Here is a 17,011-nt window from a genome sequence, read left to right as displayed (position 1 = left end):
ACCTTAATTTGTTTCTTATCGATAGAACTAATAAGAATGAACTATTCCATGTCACATAATTATTTGTGATAAGTTTGAGGTTAATAACAACTGAACTTGAATGATCTGTGTGGTGAAGGTAATAGGGTGATTGTGGATCACTTACTAGTAAGATTTGAGTCTGAGTTTGTGTTTAAGTTAAGTTAAGGCCTGATGCCTTTTTTCAATTAATTTAGACATAATGGTTTGTGAATAAGATTCAAAGCAAAATGAATGCTTAAGAGAAAAGTGATAAAATGAAATATGTTAATCAAAAGGCGACAAAGGACACCGACTATTGATGAATATGCTCCGATCAAAAACAAAAGGTACAGCTCACAGGAATTTCAATCTTGCTTTGATACCATGTCAGAAAAGGTTAAGAGGCGACACATAGAGATGGGAGAACGATGAACAACTCTCATTATTAAAGAAGGAAAAATGACTTCTGTATATATATATATAGGTATAGCTCTAAAACAGAGAGCTAACTACTGATTAAATTACTTAATTAACTTTTAAAAAAATTACGTTAACAGGACGGTGTACTTTGGCTGCACCTCTAATATCTACTCTTCTAATTAAAATTGTGTCTAGATTTCTTTTTGTAATTCTTTGTCTTTTCATCTAGCATTATTCAAACGGAGCGTTGGGGTTTTTTTCTTCTTGCGACTATATTCCTCCTTCGACTATTTTGTCCATTTGTGCCACCACTTATCAAGTTCTTCAGCTGTTCAGGTATCAGTTTAATTCGGACCTCATTGTCCATCCAATGAATGAGTTGTAGTCATTATCACCAAGACATGAAGGTAATAAAATGAATTTGCCAAAGAAATTAAAGTGTACTGTATTTAAAGGTATATTTAAGGAGGTTTTTGTATTTTACTCAACAAATTTGTTTTAGTTCCCTAAATCCTTAATAAAGCTGAATAACTGAGATAAGAGCCTACAGAGATAAAAATATCAAATACAGAAAAAATCTGCCTAACGACAAGACCGAAGATACCCATTTTTCAAATAAACAAACGCAAATCACGTGGTTAAATTCAGCTTTACAACATAATAAGTTATTCCACCGCCATTGCTAATTCCGCTTAAAAAATTATCTTAATCAACCAATTATCAACACCCCCACTCACCAGGCTCAGCCCTTTTTTCTTTTTGTTTTATTTTGTCATGCCACTAGAAAGCTTGTACTCAAGCTCAAGCACACATAAAATCTTCTAAAGGATTAAGTTGACCTGGAGCATATCTAATAGAAGTACGGTTCTGTCTGAAAACTGAAAAGTTTTATGTTCTGACCCTGATCAATCAATTGAATAGAACCCGATTAAATTTGATTATTCTGTTCAAAGTTTATTTATTTTTCCGATCTTGGGTTGATATCACTTCTGGGTTTTCTTTAGAAAATCAAAAGGAACAATCCTTATCAAATGGGGTCTTTGAAGAACGAAGAAGAGATGGGGCAGATTGTGGAGGAATCCAGGGAGGCTATTTTATACGTTAATGGAGTCCGCAAAGTGTTGCCTGATGGATTAGCTCACTTGACATTACTTGAGTACCTCAGAGGTAATAATATTTTAGTTGGATTTGTTTGATTTTACCTGAATATATTGTAGGAGAAAAGGATTTCCTTTTTTAAATCTTGAAAACTCTGCATACTTGAAGTTGGGATATTTTGTGGGGTCAAACTTACTTTTGGTTTTTGTGTTATCATTTATTGATTTTGTTCAGTTATTTGAGAGGTAGGTTGAACTTATTTAAGTTCACTATTTTATAGGTTAGCCTTTGTCAACGAATCCATTAATCTTTCTAGTATTGTGATTGAAGTTTGATTGTTTAATTGCAATATTGAACTTTATTTACCATTTTTAGGAAATGCACGAAAAGGAGTGAAAATGGAAAGTTAGTTTGAAACTTTTTTGTCCAGACGGATGAATAAGAAATATTGAACTTTGTTTCAACTCAAGACATGTTGTTAGTTTCCAAGAAATAGAAGGAATTGAATGCAAAGAAGTTCAGAAAGGTATAATGTATTCTGATTGGACTCATGCTCTAGAGCGGATTTAATCATAAGATAGGTAGGGCTTAGTTAATCAATCTACCAGCTCTTTTATAAGAATTAGTTGTTTCTTGAATCAAGCTTGTGAAATGTTTTTGGTTTCCAAGAGCATGGAGTGACAGAAAATCTTGGAAACCTTGCTACATTCAACAGATTTGGCCATTTGGGGCTGACCTGCTTGGCTTCACCAATTAATTAATAAGTCTTTCTCAGTTTGTCACTTGAAAATCTGCGTGTGGTTCATGAAGAATGTTTGATTGCCTATAACTTGGAGTGAGAGAGAGATTGAAAATGAGAATATGTTTCGATTCTATAGTTTCTGACAAACTAAAAGAATCTGGATGGCATTTTTCCTCATATTTATATCTGTAGACTTTTTCCTTCATTTCAAGTTATCACTGAAGTCTTTGTGCTATGTATCCTTTTGATTCTGGTTCATTAAGCATTATATAGGGAAGTTAATGTTTATGCTTAGGGTTTATTTCCCTAAGTCGATATTCTGTTTTCTTTCAGCAGAGAACTTATTGTTCTGAATGTCAATGGTTCCTTAGTTTGAGATATGTATGGTTTCCTCATTTTTAAGTTTCAACTTTTACACATTTCTAATGTTAAGTTTGGTTCTTTTAGTGGAACAGTGAAAAACAGTTCATCTTTAGAACCTTAATTTACTTAAGGAATCCATTTTAGAAATTACATAATTCAATTTCTTTTTGGGAAGTTATCATCTGAGATTTAACTTTAGTTAGTGGTTACTGCTAGCTTTATGTAAATTATTGGTATGCTGAGTTTGTTTCGTTCTGTTAAAGTCATCGACTTTCTTTTGGCCTAATTTTATATTATTCTCTGATTCAACTTGAAGCTGAAGTTATTTGGTGGCAAACATCTATTTTTGGTTTTCTCATTCTTGTTCTGTTTAATTGAACATTAAATGGATGTGAGGACTAGATATTTGAGTAGAATGTGCAAGATTTGTTATTTTCAACATCAGTTGTAAGTTTCTGGTTTATCTTATTCATTTTTTTCACCATTCTCTCTTCTTTCTCTATGTGTTTTACTTTTACTAAGTGTTATAACCTGGTAGTAGAGTAGTGGAAAACTAATCTGGGTTCTTTTTGTTGGTAAAGACGTTGGATTGACAGGGACAAAGCTTGGCTGTGGTGAAGGTGGTTGTGGGGCTTGCACTGTGATGATTTCTCATTATGATAGAAAGCTGAAGAAATGTGTGTGAGTCTTTCTCCCCCCTTCTTTGTTTCTAGATTTTTAGTGTGCTATAAGTTAAATGCTTTCCACCATTTTTCAGAATCTGCATAAGATAAATGTTTTGTAAACTTATTTCAGGCATTATGCTGTCAATGCGTGCTTGGCTCCACTTTATTCAGTAGAAGGAATGCATGTTATTACAGTGGAGGGAGTTGGGAACCACAAACGTGGCTTGCACCCTATACAAGTAATATATGTTTCTTCTTCTGTCGGCTTGCTCTTAATGGTGCCTTTTTTTTTTCCCTTTAAAATGTGTACCATTGCCTTAATTTGTGAGGAACTCTATTTTGTTTGTAATCACTCTTGGATGATATTTGCAGAGTGAACGTATATTTTGTTTGCTTGTATAATGTGAGAGAATATTTTGTATTTATCTGTTGTCTTGGGTGTACATTGTGCTAATCTTCAGAGTATGACTTGAATTTTTCTTTTGAAATCAAGATTGCTGATTGTATTATAAATATAAATATACACAAGCTATTTATAAAAGTTGAATCTTATTGTTTATTTCATTGGACATCTAATTAAATGCAGTATAAGACCATGATGCTTCTAAATTCCAGTTTTCCCTGAAGCCTATATGTGATAAAAATATTGTTAAGGTCATGGGGAAGATAAGAATGATTATATGTGTGGTTCAAATGATCTGAACTTAAATATGAAATATGCTCTGAAAGCGCGCAATAATTCTTCAAGAAAAGAATGTCAAGTATTTGTCTCTATGAGGTAATTCAATTTAGTTAGTCTTCTTTTTGCCCTTAAAATTGACTCCTGGCTTTCTAATATTCCTTTCTCCATTTTGCAGGTCTTATGTTGTGTTTTTGCTTATATGTGCTCATGATATTTATGCCTTTCCTATATTTCTTGCAGAAATCATTGGAACGTTATCATGGCTCCCAATGTGGATTTTGCACTCCTGGATTTATCATGTCAATGTATGCATTGTTGCGGTCAAGTCAAACACCTCCTACTGAAGAGCAAATTGAAGAATCTCTTGCGGGAAACTTATGTCGTTGCACTGGTTACAGACCTATTGTTGATGCATTTCGAGTTTTTGCTAAGACCGATGATGCATTATATGCTGACAAATCTTCACTTAGCCTTCAGGGAGGTGAGTTTGTTTGTCCTTCAACGGGTAAGCCCTGTTCATGTGGATCAAAAACTGTAAATGATATAGACACCAATGGCCAAAGTATTTGTAGTGCTGCGTATAAACCTGTCTCTTACAGTGAGGTAGATGGAAGCACATATACAGATAAAGAACTTATTTTTCCTCCCGAGCTGTTACTAAGAAAATTAACTCCTTTAAGTTTGAGTGGATTGGGTGGGCTTAAATGGTATCGTCCCTTAACAGTTAAATACGTGCTTGAGTTGAAGGAGAAATACCCAAATGCAAAATTGTTGGTAGGTAATACTGAGGTTGGTATTGAGATGAGGTTGAAGAGAATTCAATATCAAGTTTTTATCTCTGTTACACATGTTCCTGAACTCAACATGTTAAATGTCAAGGAAGATGGAATAGAGATAGGTGCTGCAGTCAGACTGACTGAACTCTTGAATTTATTAAGAGAGGTTGTAACTCAACGCCCTGCTCATGAAACATCAGCATGCAAAGCCTTCATTGAACAGTTGAAGTGGTTTGCTGGGACTCAGATAAAAAATGTTGCATCTGTTGGAGGAAATGTATGTACAGCTAGCCCAATTTCAGACTTGAACCCTCTCTGGATGGCTGCAAGAGCTAAGTTTCAGATCATTAATTGCAAAGGAAATATTAGAACTACCCCAGCAGAAAAATTTTTCCTTGGCTACCGTAAAGTGGATTTGGCAGGTGATGAAATATTATTGTCAATATTCTTACCTTGGACTAGGCGCTTTGAATACGTCAAAGAATTTAAGCAGGCACATCGAAGGGATGATGATATTGCCATTGTGAATGCTGGAATGCGTGTTTGTCTGGAGGAAAAAGGTGAAGAGTGGGTTGTTTCAGATGCATCGATTGCTTATGGTGGGGTGGCACCTCTCTCTTTATGTGCAATTAAAACAAAAGAATTTCTAATTGGAAAGAAATGGAACCAGGATGTGCTACAAGGTGCTTTGAATGTCCTACGAACTGATATTTTGATCAAGGAAGATGCTCCTGGTGGGATGGTGGAGTTTCGAAAGTCTTTGACCCTTAGCTTCTTCTTTAAATTTTTCCTTTGGGTTTTGCATCAAATTGAGGGAAAAAAACCTATTAAGGAAAAGGTATTGTTATCTCATTTGTCAGCTATAAAGTCATTTCACCGCCCACCATTAGTAGCAAGTCAAGACTATGAAATCAAGAAACATGGAACATCTGTAGGGTCACCAGAGGTTCATCTATCATCCAGGCTTCAGGTATGTAAATTCCAAAGCTATACTCCTTAGTACTGATATTGTAATTTCAAGGATATTTTAAACCAGTTATAAGGGGAGAGTTCAAAATTAAGGGTTCTGGTTATTTGCCTTTAAAGTTATGATTGTTTCTGATGTTTTGCTACTGTTCACATGTGTGTATCTCTTCTGTTGATATTTGCATGCTTAAATCTACGATTTGAAAGTATTTTCTTGTTATACTAGAGAAGTGCTGACATAATTGCCTACTATTTAATGTTTTTTGTTTGTTTCTTTGCTCTCTTGGTTTTTGTACTCAGGCCACTTGGACATATCATTAGTCCTTCTTTCCCTCTGTTGCACATCTCCCAACTTAAGTCTTAAATTGTTAACAGATATTGACTAAGTGTTTTTGATGCTTATTCGTTTGTTGAGTTTTGTCTTCAAAATTATCTTCATGACATTGTTCATGCTATCATGTTCTCCAGGTTACTGGAGAGGCAGAATATACTGATGACACACCAATGCCTCCCAATGGTTTGCATGCAGCATTTGTGTTGAGCAAAAAACCTCATGCTCGAATATTAGCCATAGACGATTCAGGTGCCAAGTCTTCACCTGGATTTGCTGGCATCTTCTTTGCCAAGGATGTTCCTGGTAGTAATAAAATTGGACCAGTTGTCATGGATGAGGAGCTATTTGCTGCAGAATTTGTCACTTGTGTGGGTCAGGTAAAAAGCTTATTGGATATATATATATATATATGCCTTGTGTATGAATACTTCTTTTTATTTATTTTTAAGTAATAATTATATTTAAATAAAATTTTTCTAAAGTATAAATTTTGAAGTATAAATAATTGGAATATTGTAATATTAATGTTTAAATTATTCAATACTATTAGAATTAAGAAAATTGTTTTTTAATGAAAGTCATTCAATGCAATTAGAATTCTTTTTTACAAATTAGATAAATTTTATTACTAATATTCATAATAAAAAATATTTAAAATTGTGATTTAGAAACATAATGAACAAAATTCTTTTTTTGTCAATTAAAAGTGTTATTAGTATTTGTGCTTTTATATATATATATATATATATATTATCACTTGTGTGGATCAGGTAAAAAGCTATATATGTGTGTGTGTGTGAGTGTGTTTGTGTATTGAAACAAAACTTCAATCTTTCACCACTAGAGCTACATTGTATGATGTGCCATCCATGCAATTACTGGTTGGAGCTTGAGATGACTTCTTTAGTTAAAATGCAATAATCAACTAACCAACTCATCCATAATGCAGAATGACCAAAAAAAAAAAAAGGTAAAATAACCCCACACCCCTAAGTTTTAATCGAAATTTCAAGTAGGTTCATTAGTTTTTGAAATAAACACTCCATCTCAAAAAGAATCTTCCGCTGGACACATAGATCCAGCTGTTAGTGTTTCTGTTTGTTTGATGACGTGGTAATATTTAAATTACTATTTTGCCTTTTATTATTTTAAAAGTACTAGTATATATTTTTTATTAGTTATTGTATTGTTTTTGAAAAAAAGCTCCCCTTAGTGCTCCCCTCTGATTGGTGCTTTTTTTTAAAAAATATAATAATAATTTTTTAAATTAATAAAAGAAAAGGGCATTTTAGGTCTTTCATAATCTTTGTTAACGGTGTTTACACTTTTGGACTGGGGTGTTCGTTTCAAAAACTAATGGATCTGCTTGAAATTTCGATTAAAACTTAGGGGTATGGGAGTATTTTACCAAAAAAAAAATCCAAAATACAAGGAGAACTGAATAAATTTCTTGATATGTTGTGTGAACACATTGCATAAAACTGTTTGTATAATTTATACAGGTTATAGGAGTGGTTGTGGCTGACACCCATGAAAATGCAAAACGAGCAGCAGGAAATGTTCACGTGGAGTATGAAGAGCTCCCTGCAATCTTGTCGATAGAGGATGCAGTCAGTGCCAAAAGTTTTCATCCCAACACAGAGAAGTTTCTGAGAAAAGGGGATGTAGATCTCTGTTTCCAATCAGATCAATGTGACAAGATCATTGATGGAAAAGTTCAAGTGGGTGGTCAGGAACACTTCTACTTAGAGCCACATAGCAGCTTAGTTTGGACCATGGACGGTGGCAATGAAGTTCATATGATTTCATCCACTCAAGTAAGAACACCATAACTTAGAAGTTAATTACCTCTATTTCTTTTATTCATCTGCCCCGGTTTGATTGAATTAGATAAAATATGATAAAACTCATAGGAGAGTCCTATCTCAACTCAAATTGTGTAGAAAATTCAATCTTCCCATTCTGATAGTTACCAATTTAAATTGTTGGGAATATTTTGCTATTGACTTTTTAATGAAAATATTGGGAATTCATATAATCTGGAAGTGTGGATAAAAAATAGATGAAAAGTTATCAAATGACTTGTTATATGCCATTTACTGTAGTTAGACCATAGTAAATTATGGACCAATGCATAAATTATAAATGAGTTGAAATCAGTCGATATGCATGGATATTGTTGTTATGGTGCTAATTACCTTTTGGTCTGCATTGGTTGACCCACTGATGTTGGGTGCCACTGTTGTGCCTATCAACTGACACATAAAACCACCAATTCTCCTCAACATATTTTTAAAGGACCAAATTCAAGATGTTAAACTGAGTAGAATCTAGGAATGCTTGTGACATCAGAGGCCTTTCTGAGTTTCCAAAAGATGATATTTCAGAATCATGCTTTGACTAAATGCCATACTGCTATTGTTAGTAACTCTCTATACGCAGTTTGTGATTCAAAGTTAAGTTTTCGCATGGCTTAACTTCAGGTCATGTAAATATTTTATGGGTGTGTGTTTATCACTAATTTCCCAATGTGTATTTGTTTTTCTAATTTTTTGCTTTCAGAATATCTGTGTTCATTATGTGAATATATGTTTTCTCATGTTGGCCCTTGTTTATACCTATTTTTAACAAATTTACTATACAAATCTTATAGATCCTAACCTAAAAATTTTGTAGGATGCTCAGTCAAGTGTCTCTAAGGACTATGTGCTTTATTTTTATCTTTTTATTGTTATTGGGGGCATAATTAATTATATCAGCGTTTGTATACAGGCCCCTCAGAAGCACCAGAAATATGTTTCTCATGTCCTTGGTCTTCCAATGTCGAAAGTAGTTTGTAAAACCAAAAGGATTGGTGGTGGATTTGGTGGAAAGGAGACTAGATCAGCTTTCCTCGCTGCTGCTGCTGCTATTCCATCTTATCTGATGAATAGGCCAGTGAAAATAACACTAGATAGAGATATAGACATGATGACATCGGGGCAGCGCCATAGCTTTCTGGGAAAGTACAAGGTACTCACTACTGAAGTGGATTAACTTGATGGATTAATCTATGGAAACATTTCAATATTGTACTAATAGTTGGTTTATTTATTTCTATTTTTAGGTTTGCATTTGTATCTTTTAATTATGAAAAGAAGAGGAAGGGGAAAAGCCTTATGGCCTGAGCATCTTTGAATATATTACCAGTTGTTCCTAACATCAATTTTTGACTCAGCTGACTTCCATCAGTTGCTTTCAGTTTGTTTGTTTGCATGTTTATGAGCATGTCTTCACGTTTATGATGGAAAAGTATAACAGTAGAATAAAATTACTTCATCTAGGTCGGATTTACAAATAATGGAAAGGTGCTGGCTTTGGATCTTCAAATCTACAATAATGCTGGAAATTCACTAGACTTGTCTCTTGCCATACTTGAACGTGCTATGTTTCACTCAGACAATGTCTATGAGATACCGAATGTCAGAATTTTTGGAAGTGTTTGTTTCACTAATTTTCCAAGCCATACTGCTTTCCGGGGGTTTGGTGGTCCTCAAGGTATGCTTATAGCTGAGAATTGGATTCAAAGAATTGCTTTAGAACTTAAGAAGAGTCCAGAAGAGATAAGGGTAAGTTTTATATCCATGTGACTTTGTTGCTCCAAATAGAATTGCTGTTCTAAAATGATGTCATGGCTCATTATTGGAAATTGGATCAGGAGATGAACTTTCAAGGTGAAGAATCAATATTGCATTATGGTCAACAATTGGAACACTGTACTCTGGCTCAGCTGTGGAATGAGCTGAAATTATCTTGTGACTTTCTGAAGGCTCGAGATGAAGTCAATGAATTTAATGTTCACAATCGATGGAAGAAGCGTGGTGTTGCTATGATTCCAACAAAATTTGGCATATCCTTTACGACTAAGTTCATGAATCAGGTAAAATTTGAAACTATTTATTTCCGATTGTTTCTGGTGTAGGGCTTTCTTGTCTACGAGGTTTTGCTGAATTATATTTGTTTCCATGATATCTTCTAAGGAATAATGTGTGTGTGTGTGTGTGTGTGTGTGTGTGTGTGTGTGTTGTTTCTTCTGCCATTAATACACAGAGCAGGGAGCAGTAGTAGATGGTGGATGTAAAGCACATTTTCAGCATATCTGTTTAATAAATTTATTTATCGTGGACAGCATAATGTATGAGTCCCTGTTGTATGAATCATGAGTGGATCCACTGCTACCATATTCATCATAACTAATAACTTTCAAACGCTAATGCTATGGATCATTCGAAGAATCAGTCACTATTAATTTCAACTATTTTTCTACAGGTTAATTTTTAGGATAGGCTTACAACCTAAAACCAATTGACAAGAGGTGCAGAGACCTTTGTTATATTTATGTGCCCAGGTTACCCCAAATTTAAATGATGTGGGATTTTCTTTATCACCACTTTAATACATGCTAGGGAATAGAATTTTATGTGCAGTGCAACATATTCCATAGTTTCTTATTTATTCCTGATAATTTTTTGATTTGTTGCTCAATTTTACATGGAATGATAGAATTTAAGGGCTTATAATATCATGGCCATATGATTGGGTAATCCTGAATTCCTGATTTCAACTGTAGATATTTCAAGGATATGGTAAGTCTACAATGGACAACTTAGTTTGTTATCCTGTCTCTTTTGATGTATGCATACATGTATTTCCGTTGCTTGGCAAGTTGAGTATGCTTTTTCTGCTTAAAAAGAAAACAATAAACCAAAGAGAGAAAAGCTATAGGAGAGAAAAGATGTGTTTGCTATGTAAACTATTACAATTTTCTCTATCACTAGTTATTTCTTTTAGAATCACGTTTTCTCAATGATCAGAAATTTGACTGTGTAAATTTTTTCTTAATCACTGTAGGCAGGAGCTCTTGTTAATGTCTACACTGATGGGACTGTTTTAGTTACACATGGAGGCGTTGAGATGGGGCAAGGTTTGCACACAAAAGTTGCTCAAGTTGCTGCGTCTGCCTTCAATATCTCTCTCAGTTCTGTCTTTATATCAGAGACAAGTACTGACAAGGTAGTAAGCTAAGATTGGAAGGTGGCGCTTCTTTCTTTTGATGATTTTCTGGAAATTTTACCATTGACTAAATATTTGGTGGAAACATTGCCATATTGTGACTGGCTGGTGTTCACAGGCTTTTTAATCAATGTGTTAGAGAAGTTGCATATTATTTTGTGTTGGCCTATGTTAACCTCACTTCCTTCAAGTGATAGCCTTTCATGGTTCCTTGGCCTCAGCAAGTCAGTAAGAGAGCCGTGTAATAAAAAGTTACCAAGACTGAATCTAATGCAATTTATAAAGCATGTGTATATATGTGCTGGTGGCTGTCAAAATTGCAGATATATTTTAAGAGAGGTCAATGGTGTCATCTAGAAATTGATGATAAAAATTTTAATTGCACCCTAATACGAAGGGAAATTTTTCTAGTTTCCTCTACTTGAAATATTTCAGGCTATTTTTTTGTTGGTCCATTTCAATAGATTATTAAGTCCTTGCATCACCATCAACTGCCAGATATATTTTCATCATCAGTTTTCTAGTTGAAACATGAAATGATATATTAAGAAGTGGGTTACTAACTAATCTAGCAAATTAAACCTTGCATTATTACTATTTCAGAGATTACATAAAAGATCGGTGTTTCAGTTAAGAATTGTGTTCTCTCATCATTAGATGATATCAGATTTTGTTTATGTTAGTAATATATCTTGCATTAAATAGCCATTTTTCTGATACCTATTGTCCCTGTCTTGTTGCTCTGTCTTCTGCTGGATAAGGTTCCTAATGCTTCTCCAACAGCAGCTTCTGCCAGTTCTGATATGTATGCAGCTGCAGTTTTGGATGCATGCGAGCAGATAAAGGCACGGATGGAGCCTATTGCTTCTCAACGTAATTTTAGTTCTTTTGCTGAGGTATTGTTTTTCCTGTGATTCTACATATAAATTACTGCAATTTATTGTCTCCATTCTACTAATTATATGCATAACTTTTTTTTTACTCCTATTTGAGTAGTGGCAAGCATTAATGGAGGAAGGTTGTGGAGAAAGTTGATATTTTAGTTTCTTTTCTTTTGTTGTACTGTGTAGGAGTAAATTATTAATAGTACAGAGTTATTAATATGGACTTTACTATGATTGCATTTGTTAACTTTGGTACAATTTAGTTGTTTCCGTGGTTATTGAGTCCACAAGATAAAGCTGCAATTATTATGTCCAGAAGGATTTATTTTGTAGCAAAAGTTGATGATACAATTTTTGCTTTCATTTTTCATTCCACAAATTGCACTGAGCATTCTCAAAGCCATATGTATGTTTAGAATTCTACATAGCCCTATAAGAAAACAAATAACTACATCAAAAACTTCCTTTTAGAAAGAGGGAAATATCACTCCTAAATGCAGCTTTCCCCTTATATATGATACCACCAGACTCTATGCAACTTCCACTTCTGAAGCTTTCGAAAAAGTATGTTATATATGCGGATCTAATTCCTCTGCCAAGCTCCCACTCCGCTCCTTGCTAATGGTTTATTTAATAAAGACTCTTACTTTCCTATTTGGAAAGAGAAGTAAATATCCGCTTTAGCTTGAGAAAGGTTCCAATCCTGATTATAGATTGTACGAGATTCCAGTATAGTAAGAAAGAAGGGGAAGAAAGTGCCTTTATCCACTAGCAATTGTAATGTAAGGCAGTTCACACTTTCTAGAGTAAGTAATTCCCTTCCCTTTTGATAACCCTCCAATCCCAGGTTAGTAAGTCACCCTTGTGCTCGTTCTATTAGCTCTATTATAAGTAATTCCACGCTTAAACTTCTAATCCACTCTTTAACCAGCTAACATTGGGATTTATAATTACTTTCAGTTAATTAAGGTTTATTTGGTAAGCTTAGTTGAGGTTGGATGGCGTGGTTATTTAGTAATGCAAATCAGTATTTTGAGGTGGTGGATTTTTAGAAAGGAAGCTGGGGTAAGGACAAATGGTTGATTTTTTTATAAAAACGTCCAAGGAAAAACAGGGCTTCAGTCTAGAGATAATCACAACATAGGTTATTGTATTTCTAATTTAAATAAAATTTAGTAAAGGCTGGCACATTTGCCATGACACAGATTGATAACTTCCTCTATTGATCACTCAGGTTTTCTATATTTTCAAGAATGTGATAGGTTCCTCTGTAGTTATGAGCATTGATTGTGACAATATTGTTTTGTTTTTCTTTTAATCGTACGTAGCTGGCCACTGCATGTTACTTGGAGCGAATAGACCTTTCTGCCCATGGATTTTATATTACGCCTGATATTGGCTTTGATTGGAGCATCGGTAAAGGAAAGCCATTCAGATATTATACCTATGGGGCTGCGTTTACTGAGGTTGAAATCGACACATTGACTGGAGATTTCCACACAAGAACAGCAAATGTTTTCATGGATCTGGGATATTCTCTCAATCCAGCAATTGATGTTGGCCAGGTGTGTTCCCTTGCTTCTCCTTTTTAATTAGACTGATGATTTGAACGTAATTGTACTTTTCAAGTTGTAATGTTTATTTGCCATGATAACTGCAAGAAAAAAACTATAATATGAGCATCACTTTAGCTCTTCTTGGATAAGTAACTGTTCTGAGATTCTGAATGGTCATGTCGTTAATAAAGCATAGTTTTCAAGAAGTAATTTAATACATACATAGATTTTTATATGATTGTATTTATTTATATATAAAGAGAAGTAATAGTGATAACAGTGATAATAGTATCCTATGTGGTTCTTTTTATTAGAAAAATTGGTAATGTTGTTTCTTCTGAAACAGGTTTACGAAAACATTGTGTTCTACGATAATAATTTGTAAAACAAGTAGTAGCTGGTAGCATGAAATCCCTAAATAAAATAAGAAAGGAGAAAGTAGTAATCTGCTTGGAGCATGAGTATTTGTTTCATTATAACTTCCTGTCTATTATTTTTTTCTTGTTACTTGTGAAATATTGACAAGCTAATTGTTCTCTATGTTACCCAAATTTTTAATGCAGGTTGAAGGAGCATTTATACAAGGTCTGGGTTGGGTTGCCTTGGAAGAACTTAAGTGGGGAGATGCAGCTCATAAGTGGATTCCACCTGGCTGCTTGTACACATGCGGGCCTGGAAGTTACAAAATTCCTTCTCTAAATGATATCCCATTCAAGTTCAATGTTTCTCTATTGAAGGTAATGCTGCTGCCAGCAGCTTCTAAAGTAGTCACCCTGCCTGAATCTGTCAAATATGAACTGCTATATTATTATCAATCATTTGTTCCTCCCAATGCCTCTCACTCTTGCTGATTTTGTGATGTGAGTTATAAGTAAGATATTGGGGAAGAAAGCAAGTGCATGATCAATTTAAAATGATGTGAGAGTGCAAGGTATGAGTTGCATCTGAAAACCAAATTTTCCATTAGAAATGAGGTAGGAGAAGTTGTTACTCTTTTAAGGATGCTAGTCGTCACCAAAAGGTTAAAGGGGATGGTAGAACTAGTGAGAGTCGTCTATATGTATTTAACTAGATTGTAGCCCATGACATAATGGCTAGCAATGGTAATGGTCATTGTTACACAAAATGAGATATTTTTAGAGCAATATCGGGGATGGAAAATTCTTGGTTTTTAAATAAAATTTATTATTTTCTTAAGGTAATATATGGATAATAAAATAAATAAAAAAACTACTTAGCTGATTCAAAATATCCTAATGGTTCATAGAGATGAAATGTAGAGGTTGATGGAGGAGAGGGGGAATTAATGTTTTCCGAGTGGGACACAGAATAGGACCTCTAAGATCTGAATAGCATTCACAGTGATGTTCTTGCATACAGTAGGATGGAACATTAAGCAGAATAGCTAAGAAGAAAATAATGTGATTCTGGCTGAGCAAAGAAAGTTCTTTTGGCTGAGGAACTAAAGTTGCTTTGTTTCAACATTTAGCAATATTTTCATGTTCCGCTAAAATAGTTTAACAGGTTGATTAATGTCCTTCCTGAGGGGCAATGCTGTTTATTTAGGTAATTGGATTGGCATTACTTATTCCATTTCCAGCTGAACTTTTGTGCTTTGCCATTTATTATATTATTTGAGATGTTCATTCAATTTTGGATAATTTAAAGTCTTTTTGCTTATATGTTTACATGCAATGAACAGGGTCATCCAAATGTTAAAGCCATCCACTCATCTAAAGCTGTTGGTGAGCCTCCATTTTTCCTGGCTTCAGCTGTGTTTTTTGCCATCAAAGATGCCATTATAGCTGCTAGAGCGGAAACAGGGCATACTGGGTGGTTTCCACTCGATAATCCAGCGACACCTGAAAGAATTAGGATGGCTTGTCTAGATGAATTTACAGCACCATTCATAAGCTTTGATTTTCATCCCAAGCTTAGTGTTTGATATGCTAGTCGCAGCTGCTATTCATATGTACCATTACAGGCATAGGCTTTTAATTTTGCCGTGATTGTGCATTCTTCTGTAATTATATACTAGTTTCATGTGAACAAGGCATCGAATGGGGTGCTTAATTTGAGGCCAAATAAATTTCTGAGATGCATATGAACAAAATATTTTTGCACATTCAATGATCACAGGATTTATCAACTGTATATGAAATAAAAAAGGGAATACTATTGTCAAATATTCAAAGCTTGATGGACAATCAGATAAAATGATATGTATATATTTGTTTTCTGGAAGGAAATTGCGATTGCCAACTATGGCAACAAACTTGCCTTGACTTGGCAAGTGGCTAGGTGGAGTTTTTTGGTGAAGAAATCTCTGCCTTCATTTTTCTTTTCCCAAAAAGATAAGGAGATTCAGTGTTAGCTTGAACACTTATTTTATTTGAAATTTGTCAACTAGTTTTCATTGACTGTCAGCAACATGTAAAAAGGATTTGTGTATGAGCCATGTAATGCACAATGGAAAAAAAAAAAATGCAATTTACGTTAATGGTACCATTCAAGTAAAAGCACAAATGTACATATATGACTCGGGGAAATTGAAACAAAAAAATCACCTCGGTTTGTACTTTATATTGAAATTAGTTCATTTTGTACTTTTTTTTCTTACGCCTATTGCATTAAGCTGTGTGACGAGCAATTGTTAATTGTACTTTCCATTTTGATACATGGGATTTATAAAAAAAAAATTTACACGTTAATTTTTTTATGATATATTTATTAGTTACTTATTTGTGAATTTTAAGAAACCCAAACTTTCACTTAAATGATCCAAATCAATAATAATTTCGTTAAAGTAGGGACAAAAATCGAAATAAAAGTGTTGGCTGCAATGTCACACAAATAATTCATTTTCACTTGAATGAAAATGGGAGTAGCATTATCATATTTCCATGTCCATGTGGAGCTCACATGTTTGCCAACCTCGATTGGGATTTAATTGGACGGTACTAAGACTAGACAATGGAACTTAGTGTTGACTTAGCATTTCCCAAGTAAAGAAAAATTAGATGCATTTGGCTAATGAGAACTCCCTAGATGACCAATTCATTTTCTTTTAAAAAGTTGGAACTGACCCAATTAAAGCAAGGAAATCGAGTATGCAACGCTAACTTGGAATTTTCCTCAAAGACAAAGTGCAAAACATATACTAAATATTATAGACAGTTGTAGACAAATTTACACCTAATACACGTATTTTGACTTTACAATTTAGTCCTTACTAAATTCATCTCTATTAAAGTTAAATGCTCTTAGTATGATTTATATATATACACACACAACGTGATTACAGCTAATTGTTTTTTCTGTTTTTCTAATTGTAAGACTTCAATGAATATATGTTTCCAAATGTCAAGAATTATTCCTCTGATGAGATTGAATATTCAAGAATTATATCTTAGTACACTGGCCGGGTGTCTCCTTCAAAAACTATATTATATTTAAAGTTTGGGTAGAATTGA

At 34.1% G+C, this 17,011-nt stretch overlaps 1 protein-coding gene across 2 annotated transcripts; it reads left to right on the top strand.

Annotated features, from left to right (window-relative positions):
* Positions 1-1,128: 1,128 nt before the first annotated feature.
* Positions 1,129-15,724, top strand: LOC110411973 (xanthine dehydrogenase 1-like). Of its 2 annotated transcripts, XM_021422354.2 has the most exons (15): positions 1,129-1,279; positions 1,425-1,587; positions 3,205-3,304; positions 3,419-3,527; positions 4,211-5,716; positions 6,181-6,423; positions 7,549-7,863; positions 8,819-9,058; positions 9,370-9,654; positions 9,744-9,965; positions 10,937-11,098; positions 11,860-11,994; positions 13,311-13,547; positions 14,102-14,275; positions 15,241-15,724. In XM_021422354.2, exons 2-15 carry the CDS (start codon positions 1,452-1,454, stop codon positions 15,481-15,483), a joined length of 4,107 nt encoding a protein of 1,368 aa, XP_021278029.1. In that variant the 5' UTR covers positions 1,129-1,279; positions 1,425-1,451; the 3' UTR covers positions 15,484-15,724. The 2 variants fall into 2 exon arrangements, with proteins under 2 accessions (XP_021278029.1, XP_021278031.1); XM_021422356.2 differs by lacking the exons at positions 1,129-1,279; positions 1,425-1,587 and having other exon boundaries at positions 3,231-3,300.
* The last annotated feature ends 1,287 nt before the right edge of the window (positions 15,725-17,011 follow it).

This window comes from Theobroma umbraticum, unplaced genomic scaffold (genome assembly GCF_002168275.2).
Source record: "Theobroma umbraticum cultivar Fairchild unplaced genomic scaffold, ASM216827v3 scaffold_95.0, whole genome shotgun sequence".
Lineage (NCBI taxonomy): Eukaryota > Viridiplantae > Streptophyta > Magnoliopsida > Malvales > Malvaceae > Theobroma > Theobroma umbraticum.
Note: the sequence above shows the minus strand (reverse complement) of the source record. Positions and strands in the feature narration are given on the sequence as shown.

Coding starts and splice junctions, on each gene's coding strand:
- LOC110411973 (XM_021422354.2), top strand. CDS start 1,452: ATGGGGTCTTTGAAGAACGAAGAAGAGATGGGGCAGATTGTGGAGGAA. Junction 6,424..7,548: donor TTGTCACTTGTGTGGGTCAG/GTAAAAAGCTTA, acceptor TAATTTATACAG/GTTATAGGAGTGGTTGTGGC. Junction 13,548..14,101: donor CAGCAATTGATGTTGGCCAG/GTGTGTTCCCTT, acceptor TTTTTAATGCAG/GTTGAAGGAGCATTTATACA.